The sequence below is a fragment of the Bos indicus x Bos taurus genome, chromosome X (assembly GCF_003369695.1).
Source record: "Bos indicus x Bos taurus breed Angus x Brahman F1 hybrid chromosome X, Bos_hybrid_MaternalHap_v2.0, whole genome shotgun sequence".
NCBI lineage: Eukaryota > Metazoa > Chordata > Mammalia > Artiodactyla > Bovidae > Bos > Bos indicus x Bos taurus.
Genome location: NC_040105.1, coordinates 5,777,627 through 5,795,824, shown reverse-complemented (window position 1 = coordinate 5,795,824; position 18,198 = coordinate 5,777,627). Strand labels below are relative to the sequence as shown.

Genomic DNA, 18,198 nt, shown 5'->3' with positions numbered 1-18,198 from the left:
TTATTAAAATTGTTGCTGAACAATGGATCCTGGCTATTATCTTTGATTTATTAAATCATGTGTATAAATCATATTTAAGAGTTCAGTTCAGTTCAGTCGCTTAGTCGTGTCCGACTCTTTGCGACCCCACAGACTGCAGCACGCCGGGCCTCCGTGTCCATCACCAACTCCCGGAGTTTACCCAAACTTATGCCCATTGATGCCATCCAACCACCTCATCCTCTGTCATCCCCTTCTCCTCCTGCCTTCAATCTTTCCCAGCATCAGGGTCTTTTCCAAGGGATCCCATCAGCTTCCCAGGATGGGATGGGGGGAGGTTTAGCTGGATCTCCCAGAGTCACTCGGAAACGCTGGGGCGTGCACAGTGGGGACCTTTCCTTTGGGGCCTTGTTTGTTACCTGTGTCCACTGATCGGTCTTCACTGTTCTCTCTCCCAGTGCCTGGAGCCCTGCAAGGTGTCCTGGGACCTGCGAAAGCAGCAGTGCCAGAGCTTCTGCGAGGTAAGGGGTGTGTGTGCGGCCACGGGCCAAGCCGTGGACCAAGGAGCCCCGGGCATTCGGGAGGGCATCGTGTCCTTCTGGGGCTGGGAGGCTCAGTTTACTTCTGGGGGGTGTGTGTGTGTGTAAACATTCACAGTCAACAAAATTGTTGAGACTTCTAAAAACCCAGCTGGCACTACTGGTCAAGAACCTCGCCTGCCAACGCAAGAGACTTAAGATACTCGGGTTTGATCCCTGGGTCGGGAAGATCCCCTGGAGAAGGGAATGGCAACCCACTCCAGTGTTCTTAAGCTGGAGAATCCCATGGACAGAGGAGCCTGGCGGGCTACAGTCCATGGGGTCACAGATGGTTGGACACGACTGAAGTGACTTTGCATGCACTTAAAGCCTCACCACTCACTGCTTCCATTATTAATTAAGCAGGGAAATTATTTTTGTTTTTTACTATAAATTAAAAAAAATGACAAGCCTCTGGCAGCCTCTCCACCTCACAGGATAACTCTTCTCTGGGTGGCTCTTAGCATGAGGTTGGAATGCTTGTGCCTTTTGGAAGGAGCCTTGCATTTTATGGGCTTCCCTGGTGGCTCAGCTGATAAAGAATCCACCTGTAGCGGGAGACCTGGATTCGATCCCTGGGTGGGCAAGATCCCCTGGACAAGGGAAAGGCTACTCTTTCCGGTATTCTGGCCTAGAGAATTCCACGGACAGTCCATGGGGTCACAAAGAGTTGGACACAACTGAGCGACTTTCACTTCACTTCACTTCACTCGCATTTTATGAGTGGCGGGGTTCTCAGACCATTCGATCTTCCTCTGGGCCGGCCGCAGCCCGGGGCTGAGACTGGCCCACATCTTCCTGTGCAGAAGGCACCTTCCTTTCCCCGTGCTCTCAGTTAGATAACAGAGCTCTCCTGTCCTGGGCAACTGCTGTCTGAAGTCACTGCTTGTGCCAAAGAAAGAGGGTGCTGCTTTGCAGCACTGTATCCTCCACGACAGGGAGAAGACTCTTGAGAGTCCCTTGGACTGCAAGGAGAGCCAACCAGTCCATGCCAAAGGAAATCAGCCCTGAAGATTCATTGGAAGGAGTGCTGCTGAAGCTCTAGTACTTTGGCCACCTGATGCAAACAGCTGACTCATTTGAAAAGACCCAGATGCTGGGGAAGATTGAAAGCGGGAGGAGAAGGGGACAACAGATGGCTGGATGGCATCACCAGCTCAATGGACATGAGTTTGAGTAAACTCCAGGAGATGGTGAAGGACAGGGAAGCCTGGCGTGCTGCAGTCCATGGGGTTCCAAAGAGTCAGACATGACTTAGCAACTGAACAAGAGCAATTCTCCAGGGCAGACCAGGGGCCCTGCTGTGAAGCAGACAGGCTGACTACACAGTGGCCACTCAGTGTAAGGAGGCTCAGAAGTCCACAGGGGCCTCGAGGATGTGAGTTGGGCCCACATGGGAACCAGAGTACCACTGCGGAGGGGTGGGGAGGGAAGCAGAGACGTGCCTGGGTGGTGTCAGTGGGAGACCCTGCTGCAGGTCTGCTCCAGATGGAACCAGGGCCGATCAGAACTTCCGAACTGTTCCAGATGATCACAGGGGTGGGTCTGGTCCTCCCCCCAAGCCCTCCCCCGACCATGTGAGTGTGGTCCTGTTGCCTGAGTTTCACCTCAGAGGGCACATGGACTCTGTCCTGAAGACATGCCTGTGGACATGGCATCGTAACAGCCCCTATAGTTTTAAGGTCCATGAGATACATCCACGTTCCCAATACCATCTGACCTTCTGATTGACATGAAGGTCATCGGAGTTGTGCATGAAGCTTGCAGGAGTGGAGGCTGGAAATTTTCAAGCCCTTGGGCTCACCCACTGCAGATGCCCAGAAAGTGAAAGTGAAAGTCGCTCAGTCGTGTCCGACTCTTTGCGACCTCATGGACTATACAGTCCATGGGATTCTCCAGGCCAGAATCCTGGAGTGGGTAGCCTTTCCCTTCTCCAGGGGATCTTCCCAACCCAGGGATCGAACCCAGGTCTCCTGCATTGGCAGGTGGATTCTTTACCATCTGAGAAGGCCTCAGTACAATATATGTTTATCTTACATGCCCCTTGTCTCATAACAGATCACCCTCAAACTTATGTGGCTGAATCCACACCCAAATCTTGTTTTGTTCGCTTGCTGTTTTTTTTTTTCTTTAATATATATATTTCATTGAAGTATACTTGACTTACAGTCTTTCATGTTCCCAAATGATTTAGTTATACTTAAACACATACCTTATTTTTCATATTATTTTCCATCATACGTTATTACAAGATACTGACTACAGTTCTCTGTGCTATAAACTTTTTGTTGCCTGTTGCGTACTTTTTTTTTAAATTAGAACTCTAACGTTCTGTTCATGGGCACTGGTATCTCATCCCACCATTTCTTTGGGTCAGGAGCTTGGGTAGAGCTTAACTGCACTGTCTGCCCAGCATCTGTCGTGGTTGAAGTCAAGGTATTGGCTGGGGTCCCTTCTCATCTGGGGGCTCGACTGTGGGAGAAGTTTGCTGTCAGCTCATTGCAGTCGTTGGCAGCATCCATTTCCTTGCAGTGGTGAGACCGTGGGCCTGTCGCATTGATGGGGCTGGGGTCCACTCTGAGCTCCTGGGAGGTGCCTGTGGCCCCCTTCAGCGGCAGGTCACAAAATAGCTTTTTTCTTAAGACTGGCAGTAGCGTCCTGATCTCCAGCTTGCTGAGACAGAATTTTATGTAACACAACATAATCTCAGCAGTGACAGTGCTTAACCTCAGCTGTGTTGTGTTGATTAGAAGCGTACACACACACACACAGACAGACACACACACACACACACACACGGGAGGTGATGACATCAGACAGGTTGTGACTCAGTGAGGCTCACTCTGCACCCTGTCTAATTGAGAGTTGGCGGTTTGGTCACTAAGTCAAGTCCACCTCTTGTGGTTCCATGGGCACAGGAGCCTGGCGGGCTGCAGTCCACGAATACCTGAGTGGGTTGCCAGGTCCTTCTCCAGGGGATCTTCCCGACCCAGGGAAGCTTGTGTCTAATACAGAAGCAGGTAAAAAGAGGGGATTCAGGTCTCTTGAGATGCAGAACAGAGCACCCTGATCAGAAGTGGAACGTAAAGCAAACCAATGCATGCATGCAAAGACCAGGGGCACGAGACCACCTCTGCATGCCCTACATTCTGTTTTATTTTGTATTCTATTCTGCACACAGACCACACATCTCTAGGAACGAAAATGTGCTGCTGTCAAGTCTAGAGGAACAGAATGTGCTATTCACTTGAGAAACGCATTATCCATTAACATCCCTGAGTCTGGGTTAGTGGGTTTATGTCAGATCCCTGAAACGGGGAATACAACTGAAGGTCATTTGAAACCTTTCTCCATGCAATTTCAGACGTGATAGTGGGCTTCTATGAATCTTGTTCTGTCTGAAATAACCGTGGGGGCTTCTGAACCACGTCTGGTTTATTAAAATGAAACTGGAAGCCTGCCCACTACAACTAACGTTGGGCCCCTCTAGGAGCAACTAAGCAAGCCTGTGAGGTGGCAAAGACCCAGCACAGGCAAAAATTTTTTTTTTTTTTAAATGGGATGCGTGTCCAAATTGTGATATGCTGTGGCAGAAAGGTTTGTTGAAACTTGAAAGGTGGGGAAAAGAGGGCTACTTAACATGAGGAACTTTGTAGAGAGCTCCCAGCCCAATGGTCCAAAAGCCCAAGCCTTAATATTCAACTTTAGTTGCTCTGATAGTTCTTATTCATGTGGGTTTTTTTTTTTTTTTTCTCCTGTTTTATTGTGCTAATAAATGTCTGACTTTTGCTTAAAGAGACTGAATCTTGGAAGGACTCATTCCTGTTTCAGTGTTTTCAAGGCTAGACATTCATTGAGAAGACCTGTCCATCCTCCTGGTTATTACATTTTGTGTTAAGAAGGTATCCAGGTTCCATATTGTCAAGAACCTAAGCTTTCCCTTTCTAAGAGTCCGAACCCAGGATGACTCCAGATTTTAGTCTTCTATGGCAGAAACTAGACAATTAGAGATTTGGTCCAGTGTATTCACTTGTAAAATGGTCCAGGCTTTATCTTCAAAGGCGTGAGCTTGCAAACCACACCCCGAAGAGCAAAACCCACTCTGTCCCTTGCTTTTGTAATTCAGGTTTTATTGGAACGTAGTCAGAACAGTTTTTTTTTTTTTTTTTTTAATGTATACAACTGCCAGAGTTGGGTAGTTGTTACATGTCCTGTGGTCCATAAAGCTGAAACTTTGGCGAAAATCTGGCCGTTCCCAGAAAGTATGTCCCACTTCCTGAGTGAAGTCGCTCCGTCGTGTCCGACTCTTTGCAACCCCATGGACTGTAGCCCGCCAGGCTCCTCCGTCCATGGGATTTTCCAGGCAAGAGTACTGGAGTGGGGTTGCCATTCACTTCTCTAGGGGATCTTCCCGACTCAGGGATCAAACGTGGGTCTCCTGCATTGTAGGCAGATGCTTTTACTGTCTTCTGAGCCAGCAGGGAAGAAGAACCACAAGGCATCATGATCCCCACATAACCCCCCTACCCAGTCAGACTGCCATCGTGTCTTCATCTGTATTACCAGCACCCATGTCTAAACAGAAACCATTGTTCTTGGTAAGTTTGGTCTTAGAATTATCCTGCATGGAAAGGATTTTCAGGGGCATCTTGTTTGTTTGTTTTTTGGCTATGCTAGGTCTTCATTGCTGGGCACTGGGCTTCACTAGCGGCAGTGAAGAGAAAATAGTTTGTTGCGATGTGGTGTAGGCTCACGGCGGTGGCTTCTCTCGTTGCAGAGCATGGGCTCTAGATGTGTGGGCTTCAGTAGTTGCAGCTTGCAGCCCCGGACCACAGGCTCAGTAGCCGTGGTGCACGAGCTGAGTTGCTGTGGCATGTGGGATCTTCCCAGCCCAGGGAGTGGAACCCACGTCCCCTGCATTGGCAGGTGAACTCTTAACCGCTGGACCACCAGGGAAGCCCCCAGGGGCACATATATATATATAATAACATACCTGGAACCGATTCATCACCTTCTCATGTACTGACCCTTTCAACTTCTCATTTGATATGGATACCATTCTGCTTTCACTATCGTTTCAGGCTACAGGCAAAGCTAACAATCTTATTTTTTAAACAAAAAAAAGTTAAATGTATTAGGACAGGAGTCTTTCAGGACTCTTTCTGTGGGTCATAACAGATGATTTCTCATGTGTTATGAAATGTGTTTTTTTCCCACAATAGGTACATGGCTGGATTGTGCTTTGTTGCTTTACTAGCTATTATTCCCTTGCTCTAACTTTTATAAAATCCTAAAAACCACAATAAACTATGAAAGTTTGTCTTACTAGTCGTAAAACGCATGTCTTCCTATGTTTAAATGTTCTTTGTTACGATTGATGGAATCTGAAATTATAAGAGAAAGCACCTTTTTTCCTTGCTAGAAGTATGTAAGATAATCATCTGTGTTACAGCTGTTGTTGCCTTACTTTCGATGGCTCAGGATACATTGTAGTTTACACAGGGCCTTCTTACACACCTCCCACCTTTACCTGTGATGTTTTTGACTTCCTAACATGCCCCCTCTAGCAGGATGTCAGCTGGCAGTCAACACGGGCCATCTGAACTGTGCACTAGGGGTCTTGGAAAGCTGAGAGCTCACCTACATCAGGTGTGAGTCAGCGAGGGAAGCGTCCCTGGTTGGTATTGAACTTGACATTCGGTCTGCCTGGTGATCCGGTCCTTGTCAGGGTAAAAATAAGAACATGAAGGAGCTGGCACTCTGTCACAGACAGCAACATTGATTTATTTCTTTGTGCTTTCTGATTTTTCAAATATTTTTTTCCATCTTACTCCATTTGATTTTCATGGCAATTCTCGGGAGAAGTTAGGTCTGAATTTTGCTAGGTAAACTTTGTGGACAATAAAGCTGACATGCAAGGAGAAAATGAGATGACATTGTTGAGAGGCAGAGAAATGAGACATAAAATCGAGGGCGTGTGACTTCTAGTTATGTTTCTTTCCCACCGCCCTCTGTCCCCAGGCACCTCTGTCTAACCTGCTCCATGTCACAATGCCCAGAGTGGAAGACAAGAGTTTTACATCCCTCAGCAGAAAGTACAGAATGAGCCTGTCTCTTAGGTAAAGTCATTGTCCCAACCATTTGTGTGTTCAGAGACTTGCTCTCAAATGAGAAGGAAGCTTTGATTGTGCAAAATCAGACTTTGTTCAAGGTCCTTCAAGGAATTAAAGGAAGAGCAAGGTTCGTCACTAACTTCAGGGTCTCCTTGGCCTTGGGATATTCCAGCATGACTGAAAAGAGACCCCCAAAAGTGTGGTGTTCATCACACTCCAAAACTGTGGTGTTCATCACACCCCACTTCTTGCCATCAAACCTTGTCTTCCTTCTTCTCCTCCACAACCCAGTTTCGTTGTCTTCCGATCTGGGGTGTTAAGTAAATGCATCACTTGAGGAATTCAGGCAGAGCCCTCACCTGTCTGGGTGCATTTCTGTAAGAGTTAAAGGTACTGACAGAAGCGGATGAGAGCTAAACAGATAAAATTATATAATCTGGCCCAGGTGTGTTCATGAGGATCGGCCCATAGAATTTGCTGCACGTTAGCAGTCTTTGGCTTCAGTGTATCAGAACAGTAGCTAACCTGCTTAGAACATTCCTGTGAAGGGACATGTGCAGATGGACTTTGGTGCTGATGCTTTTGAACTGTGGCGGTGGAGAAGACTCTCGAGAGGCCCTTGGACTGCAGGGAGATCCAGCCAGTCCATCCTAAAGGAAATCAGTCCTGAATGTTCATTGGAAGGACTGATGTTGAAGCTGAAACTCCAATCCTTTGGCCACCTGATGCAAAGAGCTGACTCATTTGAAAAGACCCTGATGCTGGGAAAGATTGAGGGCAGGAGGAGAAGGGGATGACAGAGGATGAGATGATTGGATGGCATCACTGACTCAATGGACATAGGTTTGGGTGAACTCCAGGAGTTGGTGATGGACAGGGAGGCCTGGCGTGCTGCGGTTCATGAGGTCACAAAGAGTCAGACACGACTGAGCGACTGAACTGAACTGAACTGATATACTAAAAGTTTGTACATACTGTGTCTGAGACGCGAATCATACTTCTACTTGAGACGCGTTATGGGCACACCACCAATCCATGAGTCTGCAGTTGAGGGGAGAGATCAGGCTGGAAATGCACACATCATGGTTGATAGACGGTATTTAAAGTCATGAAGCTGGATGAAGTGCTAGAAAGACAGGAGCTTCCCGGGTTATGCCCTGACTCACAGTAGTATAAGGATGGGAGCCTAAGAAGACCCAGCAAGTGGAGTAAGTTCAGTTCAGTTGCTCAGTCGTGTCTGACTCTTTGCAACCCCATGGACTGCAGCACGCCAGGCTTCCCTGTCCATCATCGACTCCCAGAGCTTACTCAAACTCGTGTCCATCACATTGATGATGCCATCCAACCATCTCATCCTCTGTCGTCCCCTTCTCCTGCCTTCAGTCTTTCCCAGCATCAGGGTCTTTTCCCATGAGTTGGTTCTTCACATCAGGTGGCCAAAGTATTGGAGCTTCAGCATCAGTCCTTCCAATGAATATTCAGCACTGATTTCCTTTGGTTGGATCTCCTTGCAGTCCAAGAGCCTCTCAAGAGTCTTCTCTAATAACACAGTGGACTCAGGTAAGCTGTTAAGATGGGAGAAAGTTGAGCTTCCCTGGTGGTCCAGTGGCTGAGACTCTGTGCTCCCAGAGAAGAAAGTCCAGGGTAGAGGTCTAAAGGACACACAGCAACAGTTTTTCAAGAAAAGTATTAGTAATTCAGTCATGTCCAGGATCCCAGGGACAGAGCAGCCTGATGGGCTGCCGTCTATGCGGTCGCACAGTCGGACACGACTGATGTGACTAAGCAGCAGCAGCAGCAGCAGCAGCAGCAGCATGTCCAACTCTTTGCAACTCCATGGTCTGTGCATGGAATTCTTTAGGCAAGAATACTGGAGTGGGTAGCCTTTCCCTTCTTCAGGGGATCTTTGCAACCCAGGGATAAAACTGGGGTCTCCTGCCCTGCAGATTGTTTTCGCGTCTGAGCGACCAGGGAAATCCCCAGAAGGATGCAGTAATGGACTGTGTCTGCAAGACGGGGAGGTCTGAAAATTGATCACTGGGTGCCGTGATGCACAGGACGTGGGCAGCCTTCATAAAGGCAGAGTTACAAGATGGCTGCAGAGAAAGCCTGCTGGATATGCTCCAGAGGGGTGGGTGGGCGGCTTGCAGAGAGAAGGGAAGCTGTGAGAACATTTCATGGATGTGGGTTCGGGTAAACTGCAGGAGTTGGTGATGGACAGGGAGGCCTGGCGTGCTGCAGTCCATGGGGTTGCAGAGAGTCGGACACAACTGAGTGACTGAGCTGAACTGGACTGAAGGCACGTGGGCCCAGCTTCCGGGCATGCGCGGGTGTGAAGGGGGATGCGTGGAACTGTTCTTCTGTTGGTGTAAGGGAGTGGTTTGCTGAGAGCAGTGGTGGCTAGGAGGACCTGCACATTTTCCGAAAGTGTTATCTCCTATTACTACAACGAATAAGGTTTTATTTTTACAAATGCTGGACGTTTAGCTTTTATATTTTTATAATAAAGAAACGTGTTGGCAATAGATTCTGGGTCATGATCTTTGGGTGAGGTGCAAATTTGCTCCAAGTTTTCAACTTGGTGTGGAAGTCATGGAACTGAAACGGTTCGCAGAATGGTGAAGAATTTTATAATCGCTATGAGATTTCCTTTACCATCGTTTTATAAAAGAAGCTGTCCTCGTTAGAACCAGTTTCACATTCCTGGAAAATGAGGATATCAAGAATATGGAATGATGTTTTGCTGTCATTGGGTGGATTATTCTTAGGGTGGAACACGTTCTCCATGGAATGTAGCCTTTTTTTCCCCCGAGCAGTGAGGCTCAATTTTCAGTGAATTTTTATGTGGTGCTGGAGAGTATAAAATTATGTGAGACTCTGTTGAGGAGAACTGATGAGGTTTGAAAATTTGTAACAGACCAAGACTGGAGGCTATTTGGAATGATTTAAAGACTTATCCTGTCTGAGAAGAGGGACTAGGCAGGTAGCCACACAAGGAGTGGAATGTCTTAGAAATTGCTAAAGCTAATTTAAGTAAATGATAAAACATACACATTAAAGCATTTAAACAGTGACAGAACATAACAGAGATGGGGTAAATAGTAGGTGTTTTTATGATGAAGACAAAGTACCAGGTCATTGCTTTGAAGATTCCATGATAAAGTCCCACTCAACAGTAGAAAAGTTAAAGCGTCCACTGTTCAGTCGCATCCGACTCTTTTGCGACCCCATGGACTGTAGCCCGGCCAGGCTCCTCTGCCCATGGGATACTCCAGGCAAGAATATTGCAGTGGGTTGCCATGCCCTTCTCCAGGGGATCTTCCCAAGCCAGCGATTGAATCCCCTGTCTTCCAGATTGCAAACAGATTCTTTACCATCTGACCCCCCAGCAAAGCTCAGTCGTCAGTATGCAAACACACAGGAGGAAATGCAGAGCAAACGCACACAAGTCTGTTCCTAAGTTTTAACTTCCTTCCCAAGACTGTCTGGATGGGAAAGACGAGAAACAAGGGGCTGTGGTCAGGGGCTTTCATTCTGGGGAAGCGATTCTTGTGTGTTCTCACCTTGGAAAGGCTTGAATACACTCAAGGGGAGATGAACAGGAGTGTGCAGTGGGAGATGCGCTGGGGAAAAGCCCAGATTTCCGGAGTCAGAGGTGAGGTTTTTGAATCACGTTTCAGGTGCAGAGATGGGAGAGAGACGGCTTCTCTGTACAGCTTCCAGGGACCAGACTTGGTCCTGCTGCACACACGTCATCTGGAGTTTTCTTTTTTTTTCTAAAGTGCAGATTCTGACCCAGCAGGTGTGAGCCGTGGGCATCAGGGTCTGTGTGTCCCAGTGATGCTGGTCAAGGACTAGCAAGCATGCGTGTGGATGCTGCTCACAGATCCTGGGGTTCCGTGTAAGCGCTCAGTTTGTGTCGCCTGCCGACTCGATGAAGTCTTTTCATCCTCTCTGTTGTTCCTTGGAAAGAAAGTATGCAATGACTCATAAAGGTGTTTTAAGGTGGCAGGGGGAACACTCACTCTTTGCATCATTTAAAATGCAGAGTTACAATTGTTGTCTTATTTCTGCCCCCAAATGAAAGGTATTTGAATGGGGTATAGAATTCAAGTGAAATAGTAATAATTTTTTTTTTATTTAGTGATTTAAAAATAGCTCTTCATTTACTCTTGTCTTGAATATTTTCTTAAAATTTTCTGACTTCCTTTTTTTTAAGCTGTATGTAAAGTATCTTTTTATTTCTCTGCCTGCTTTTTTTTTTAAACTTGAGGTGATATGTTTGTTCTTTCAGTTTTCCTTCTTTTTTTTTTCCTGCCTGTGCTGGGTCTTCATTTCGGAGCACTGGCTAGGTAGTTGAGGCATGTGACCTGTCTAGCTCTACACAGGCTTAGTTGTCTCAAGGCACGTGGGATCTTAGGTCCCCGACCAGGGATCGAACCTGCATCCCCTGCGTTGCAAGACAGATTCTTAACCACTGGACCACCAAGGAAGCCCTCTTTTCAGTTCTTTTTTTTTTTTCTGTGTCTGATCGTAATATGGTTATGGTATACCTTGATGGGGTAGCCTGTATATGTCTTCTTTTTGGGGTGAGTAAGATTCTTCTAATTGTAGGCTTATAATTTTCATCAAGTTTTTTTTTTTTTTTTTTTAACATCCTCCATGTCCTGTCTTCTGGCGACCTGATTATATATATCATAGACTTACATGGTCTTCTCATCAGAGACTCTCTGATCTTGTTTTTGTTGGTGGTGGTGCTCATTTCCACACCCACCCCCACTCTCTGCTTCATGTTGATAATTTTCATCATTGTGACTCCAAGTTCCCATCAAGGAATCTTTTCTTTTACAATGTCTGACACTTTAAAAATCCTATCTGGTATAGTTTTTGTGTTTTCATCTTTGCTTCTGCAAGTCTCACGCAGGTCTTTCTTGCATCTTCTGTTTCTCGTTTCTCTGTGTCCATGTTTTCTTGTATATTCCTAAGGTATGCAGAGCATATTTATAATATTCTGTCACATGTCTTTTTCTGCCAAGGACATCACCTTTAGACTCTCTATTTCCCTTTTGGTTGCATGCCATAATTTCCTGCTTCTTTGCACGCCAGCTGATTTTTGACTAGATGTCACTTTTTCGTGTTCTCAATTCTGCTGTATTTCTGTAAAAAGCATTAGACTCTTCTGGCATGGAGATAGTTACTTGACATCAGTTTCTTCTGCAGAGACTTGCTTTTAAACTTTCTTAGCGCAGAGTCAGAGCAGCCTTGAGTCCGGGGCTCACGTGTCCCCGTTACTAAGGTGATTAGAGAAGGAAATGGCACTGAAGTCCAGTATGCATGCCTGGACAATCCCATGGACAGGGGAGCCCGGCAGGCTACAGGCCATGAGGTTGCGGAGAGCCAGACATGAATGAGCCACTGAGCAGTGTCTCTTAGGACTCTGTCCAGTGCCCTATGTATTCTGTATCCTCTCTGCTCTGATGGCTGGAATGGGAGGTGCTAGGCTCCTTGGAAGTCCAGGCGTGCTTTGCCTGGTGCTTTCTCTTCTGGTGCTTTCTGCCGTTCTTCAGAGCTTTCACCACATGCACGTTCGAAAAGCAGTATTCAGCCCAACTCCAGGGGGTCCCTCGCACCTCTCTGGGTTTCTTTGTCCAGTTCCATCCTTCCTGACTTTTTTGCTCGCAGGACTTATGCATTTCAGCCCCCTCAAACTTTCATTTTGGCTAGGCTGAGCCTTCGTTGATTTGCACAGGCTTTGCTCTACTTGCAACAAAGGTCCGTCTAGTCAAGGCTATGGTTTTTCCAGTGGTCATGTATGGATGTGAGAGTTGGACTCTTAAAGAAAGCTGAGCACTGAAGAGTTGATGCTTTTGAACTGCAATGGTGGAGAAGACGCTTGAGAGTCCCTTGGACTGCCAGGAGAACCAACCAGTCCATCCTAAAGCAAATCAGTCCTGAGTGTTCATTGGAAGGACTGATGCTGAAGCTGAAACTTCGGCTCTAATGCTTTGGCCATCTGACGTGAAGAACTAACTCATTTGAAAAGACCCTGATGCTGGGAAAGCGTGACTGAACTGAACTGAACTGCTCTCCTTGCAGCCGGCAGGAGCTACTCTCTAGTTTTGGTGGACAACGTTTCTCATCGCGGTGGCTTCTCTTGTTGCCAAGCATGGGCGCTAAGCACATATTGCTTCAGTAACTGCAACACTCAGGCTTGAGAGTTGCAGCTCAGGAGCTCTGGAGCATGGGCTCAATTAGTTGTGGTGCTTGGGCTTACTTGCTCTGCAGCATGAGGGAATCTTCCCAGACCGGGAATTGAACCTGTGTCCCCACCTTTGGCAGGCGGTGATTTTTATCCACTGTGCCACCAGGGAAGTCCCAGCTTCCTCAAACTCTGATCTCTTTCTCCTCAACTCAGAAGCACCTGTCAACATCTGGCCCCGCCCTGTGGACCCGAGCCCGCCTCCAGGCGTGCACTTTTGGTCATTTCTGGGGTCACCTCATGTGTGTGAGCTCTCAGGGAACACAGCCCTGTGCAACCTGGGGGCCATTATCTGAATGGCTCCGGTAAAGTGTAAGGATCGTACACTTTTATCAGAGTGGTAGTAGGAAAGTGGCGTTCTTAAAATACATGTTTCTGATTTTCTCCTAACTTGATAGCATTCATGGCCACGGTCTACAGTTTGCCTGGGAAGCAAGTTAATGGTCATCACATTTAATCCATTAGGATATATAACTGAGTTTCCAAGCAACTCATAATTGCATTTCCAAGCCCAGGTTAGAAATGTTTGAATTGAGAATGCGTTTTCCGATTTCACGAATACTTAGTCATTAGATGCCTTCTTTGAAAGATGCAGCTGGCAGTTTGGGTTGTTTCGTCTCAACAGGTTAATGTATTTATTTTTCATAGAAATTGTATATGAGCATTGAAACACTAGTAAAACAAACTGCACGAGAGAGTAAAACTTAACCTTCATTCCAAATTCTCAAACCTAGACAATGTATTAAAAATCAAAAACATCGCTTTGCTGGCAAGGTCCATTCTAGTCAAAGCTGTGGTTTTTCCAGTAGTCATGGATGGATGTGAGAGTTGGACTATAAAGAAAACTGAGCGCCTAAGAGTTGATTCTTTTGAACTGTGGTTTTGGAGAAGACTCTTGAGAGTCCCTTGGACAGCAAGGAGATCCAACCAGTCCATCCTAAAGGAAATCAACCCTGAATACTCATTAGAAGGACTGATGCTGAAGCTCCAATCCTTTGGCCACCTGATGGGAAGAGCCAACTCATTTGAAAAGACCCTGATGCTGGGAAAGATTGAGGGCAGGAGAAGAAGGGGGCGACAGAGGATGAGATGGTTGGATGGCATCACTGACACCATGCACATGAGTTTGAGTAAACTCTGGGCATTGGTGACGAACAGGGAAGTCTGGCATCCTGCAGTCAATGGGGTCGCAAAGAGTCAGACACGGCGGCTCAACAACAACTACCGTCTGGAAATAGCCGTGATTACCTGCACAGAGACGTTAACCATAGCAAAACTGTCTTTAGAAATTCCTGCTTAAAAGGTTGACCCTTGGCAGGCTTCTGGAAACTTAAGAATTGGAGGGAGGGCTTCGCACCCACCCCTCACTGGTAAGAGGGGCTCGCCCTTCCTAAACTGTTGGCCCCTGTTCCCTTCTGGGAGTCTGGATTGTGGTCCATGCTGGGCAGAAGGAACCTCAGTGACCAGCCTCCCAGAAGAATTTTGGGTCTCAGGTCTGCCCCCAGAACTTCTCTGGATGACGGCATTCCACATGTGCTATTAGAACTCACGGCTGGACGGACTGAGTGTGTCCTGTGTGACCCAATGGGAGACTCTCCACCTCGTTTCCTCTGGACTTCTGCCCACGGGCCCTTCCTTTCTGCCTGTTTTGCTCTGGATCTTTCTACTGCAGTCCATCCATCACAGCCCTGAGTACAGTGGTCCTAAAATTAAGTTCAAGATTTCTTGCCCCATTCCTTCTAAGCCACCAAAGTTTTAAAGACATACTCTTTTATTTTTAGTTTTATTATATCATGTTCTCTTTAAAAAAAAAAACAAACTGTCATTCATACTTTTTTCCATTTTCAGTTCAGTTCAGTCGCTTAGTCGTGTCTTTGCGACCCCATGGACCGCAGCACGCCAGGCCTCCCTGTCCATCACCAACTCCCGGAGTTTGCTCAAACTCATGTCCGTCGAGTCGGTGATGCCATCCAACCATCTCATTCTCTGTCGTCCCCTTCTCCTCATGCCTTCAATGTTTCCATTTTAGTTTCCTATATATGCGGATAAGAAAATGATTAGTAATTCTTTTATGCAAATTTCTGTATTTCTGGCTTTCTAAATTTGATCCTGTCTGGGTGTCTTTTAAAAGACACCATTTTCTTTGAGATTATTCATGACAGATTCTGCCTTCTGTTATACCTGAAGTCCAAATTGATTTGTACGAACTCGTTTTCTCACATAATATATATGTGCCTACTAAGTCACTTCAGTCGTGTCCAATTCTTTGTGACCTCATGGACTGTAGCCCACCAGGCTCCTCTGTCCATGGAATTCTCCAGGTAAGAATACTGGAGTGGGTTGCCAGGCCCTCCTCCAGGGGATCTTCCCGACCCAGGAATCGAATCCACATCTCTTCGGTCTCCTACATTGGCAGGCGGGTATTTGCCAGTAGTACCACCTGGGGAGCCCTACGTATACATATGTATTATATGCTTTTTTTTGGAGGGGTGCTGTGCTAGCCAGTCTACTCTTTATTTCTGTTAATTGTGGAACAGCTGGATTTTACCACTGCATAGTTTTGCAAGAAAGACCCATGAGTGTTATATCCTCCGAGTCTTTATGTCTTTGAGAATATTTCTGTCACATGTATATTTAAATAACAGTTGAGCTCGTTTATTGTTTTATATTCTTTAGTATTTATATATATTTGATATTATATATATATATAGTATTATTTTATATTCTTTAGTATTATATACTATTATATATTCCTAATATATATATAGTTATATATATATTATATACATATTTAGTATTATATATTTTTCTACTGGCTTCACACATTACATCTGATAGAGAGAAATTAACCCAAGAGAAAGGTTATTTTCCCCATCGTAATCAACTTGCCTGTTCTGTCTGCATGCCTGAAAAATTATATTTCTGTTGTTGAAGTTCAATATTGCAAGCTGTATCTCAGTGTTGCTCATTCTTGTCAGTATTCCTGGACTATAACTGCTGTTTTGGTTTACATATGTATGATTTATGTGTGTGTGCCTGTGTTCAATAGTATCCAACTCTTTTGCGGCCCCATGGACTGTAGCCCGCCAGGCTCCTCCGACCATGGGATTTCCCAGGCAAGAATACTGGAATGGGTAGCCATTCCCTCTCTAGGAGGTCTTCCCATCCAGGGAGGGAACCCAGGTCTCCTGCATTGGAAGGGGGATTCTTTATCATTAATGCCGCCTGGAAAGCCCCATGTATGAGGTACATGCATCTGGGTATGTGTGTGTGGATATAGACATGCGCATATTTATGTGTGCCTGTATATGTGCATTTTCCCTCTCTGCGCTTGTCTTTGGTATTTCCGGAGTGTTGGAAACCCCCAGATAATCCTAGCAGGGAAGCACGTTTAGAGCCCCTGCCTTAGTCATCTTTTAATTTTACCCTGAGATACGGAGCACCCCTGAGATAAAACTTGGCTGCCCCCCACGCTTCCTTGTGTGCAATTTGGGGTAAATTGCAGCCTACCTGAGGGTCTCATCCGCCAAGTGAAAATAATCCTGCTTGTGGGGTCTGGGGAGGCATAGAAGTGGGGGTGAGGGTCTGGGAGACCCTCAGCAGTTGTCAGAGGTTGACCTGCCATGGAAGGTCCGTCAGCTCATCATTGGTGAGGACATGGGGAGATGGCAGTGGTGACGGTGGAGAACTCATTTCAGGGGGCCCACGCTGAAGCCGCCTGTGTGTGTGTGTGTGTGTGTGTGTGTGTGTTGGCTGGAGCAAGGAGAGAACCCCTTGGCCCCTTGCTCTCTGCAAAGGCTGTGTACTTAAGACCTGGCTCATGTGCAATTTTGGTGAACTTGGCCAAATACCAAATGCAGAGTTTTCTAGGGAGAAAGTGTGTACAGGTGTGTGTTAGTCTCTCTGTCGTGTCCAACTCTTTGAGACCGCACGGACTATAGCCCGCCTGGCTCCTCCGTCCATGGGATTCTCCAGGCAAGAATACTGGAGTGTGTTGCCGTTTCCTTCTCCAGAGGAACTTCCCGAACCAGGGATCGAACCCTGGTCTCCTACATCGACAGCAGTCTTTACCATTTGAGCTACAGGGGAGTCAGGGAGAAACTGAGACCTCCTATTTAGGTGATTTCTTGCCCATTGGCTTATTTTACTGAATTTGATGTGTTTGTGTTCATCGTCCCATGATTTCCACACTAATTATTTTAATGTACGGTAATGGCGACCCACTCCAGTATTCTTGCCTGGAGTAATTCCAAGGGCAGAGGAGCCTGGCGGGCTACAGCCCATGGCGTCGCAAAGAGTCGGACACGACTTAGCGACTACACCGCCACCATCACCATCTTGCATTGTACACCAAAATGAAGATAATGGTGTGTTTTTAAAAAGCACCCAAGAACCATCAGCTGCCGTTGTTAGGGTTTCATTTTCGTTTCGCCATCGGCCACAAGAAAGTTGATCTTAGCTTGTTGCGCAGGTTGGGTACTGAAAACAACTTTAGTTCTGAGCTAAGAGATGGGGATGTAGGAGAGATTTATAAACTAAAGAGTATTGATTAAAGTAGAAGTATTTTCCCCTTAATCCAGTGCATCCCATGGCGTTTCCCCCGAGTGCACTGCTTTTCTGAGCCTTTCTTTGAATGTACTGGACTTCCCTGGTGGCTCAGCTGGTAAAGAATCTGGCTGCCATGCAGGAGACCTGGGTTTGCTCTTGTTGTGCGGAAGATCCCCTGGAGAAGGGAATGGCAACCCACTGCAGTATTCTTGCCTGGAGGATTCCATGGACAGAGGAGCCTGGCTACAGTCTACTGGGTCACAAAGAGTTGGGCACGACTGAGCGACTAACACTGACATGTTTTCTTACTCCGACATCATTTTCTGTCACCCGTAAGCATTTTTGTCCTTATTCCACTGAACTCATCAGTTCTTACTAAGTGATGATGAAAGACATGGGAAGAGACCTCTTGCACAGACGCCAAATGTTCTCTCCTTTGCGTTCAGACCAATAATATTTTTCAACCGAATCCAAGAGGATTATCCAAGATGATTGACAGAGAACGTCAAAATTTGCCTTCAGTGCGTGTTAACAGTGGAACCATTAAGTAGAATGCCTCTGAAAGGTTACTAAATCCACGGATGTGTGAGACTGTCTTCATGTAAGTTCAAAGACTACAGATGGTTTCTTAGAAGTTCCAAGGGGGCCCAGTTCCCTCCTTAGAGGTCTCAGGGCCAGGCCTCCTAGGGGGGGCACGTTGGAGACTTGTGGGTGGTCATAT

General features: G+C 46.5%; 1 protein-coding gene across 1 annotated transcript in view; it reads left to right on the top strand.

Annotated features, from left to right (window-relative positions):
• Positions 1–18,198, top strand: part of ANOS1 (anosmin 1) — a 211,900-nt gene that overhangs the window by 121,030 nt on the left and 72,672 nt on the right. The window contains exon 3 of the mRNA XM_027533540.1: positions 438–500. Within this exon, the coding sequence (XP_027389341.1) occupies positions 438–500 (63 nt within the window). The remainder of the gene's footprint in view (positions 1–437; positions 501–18,198) is intronic.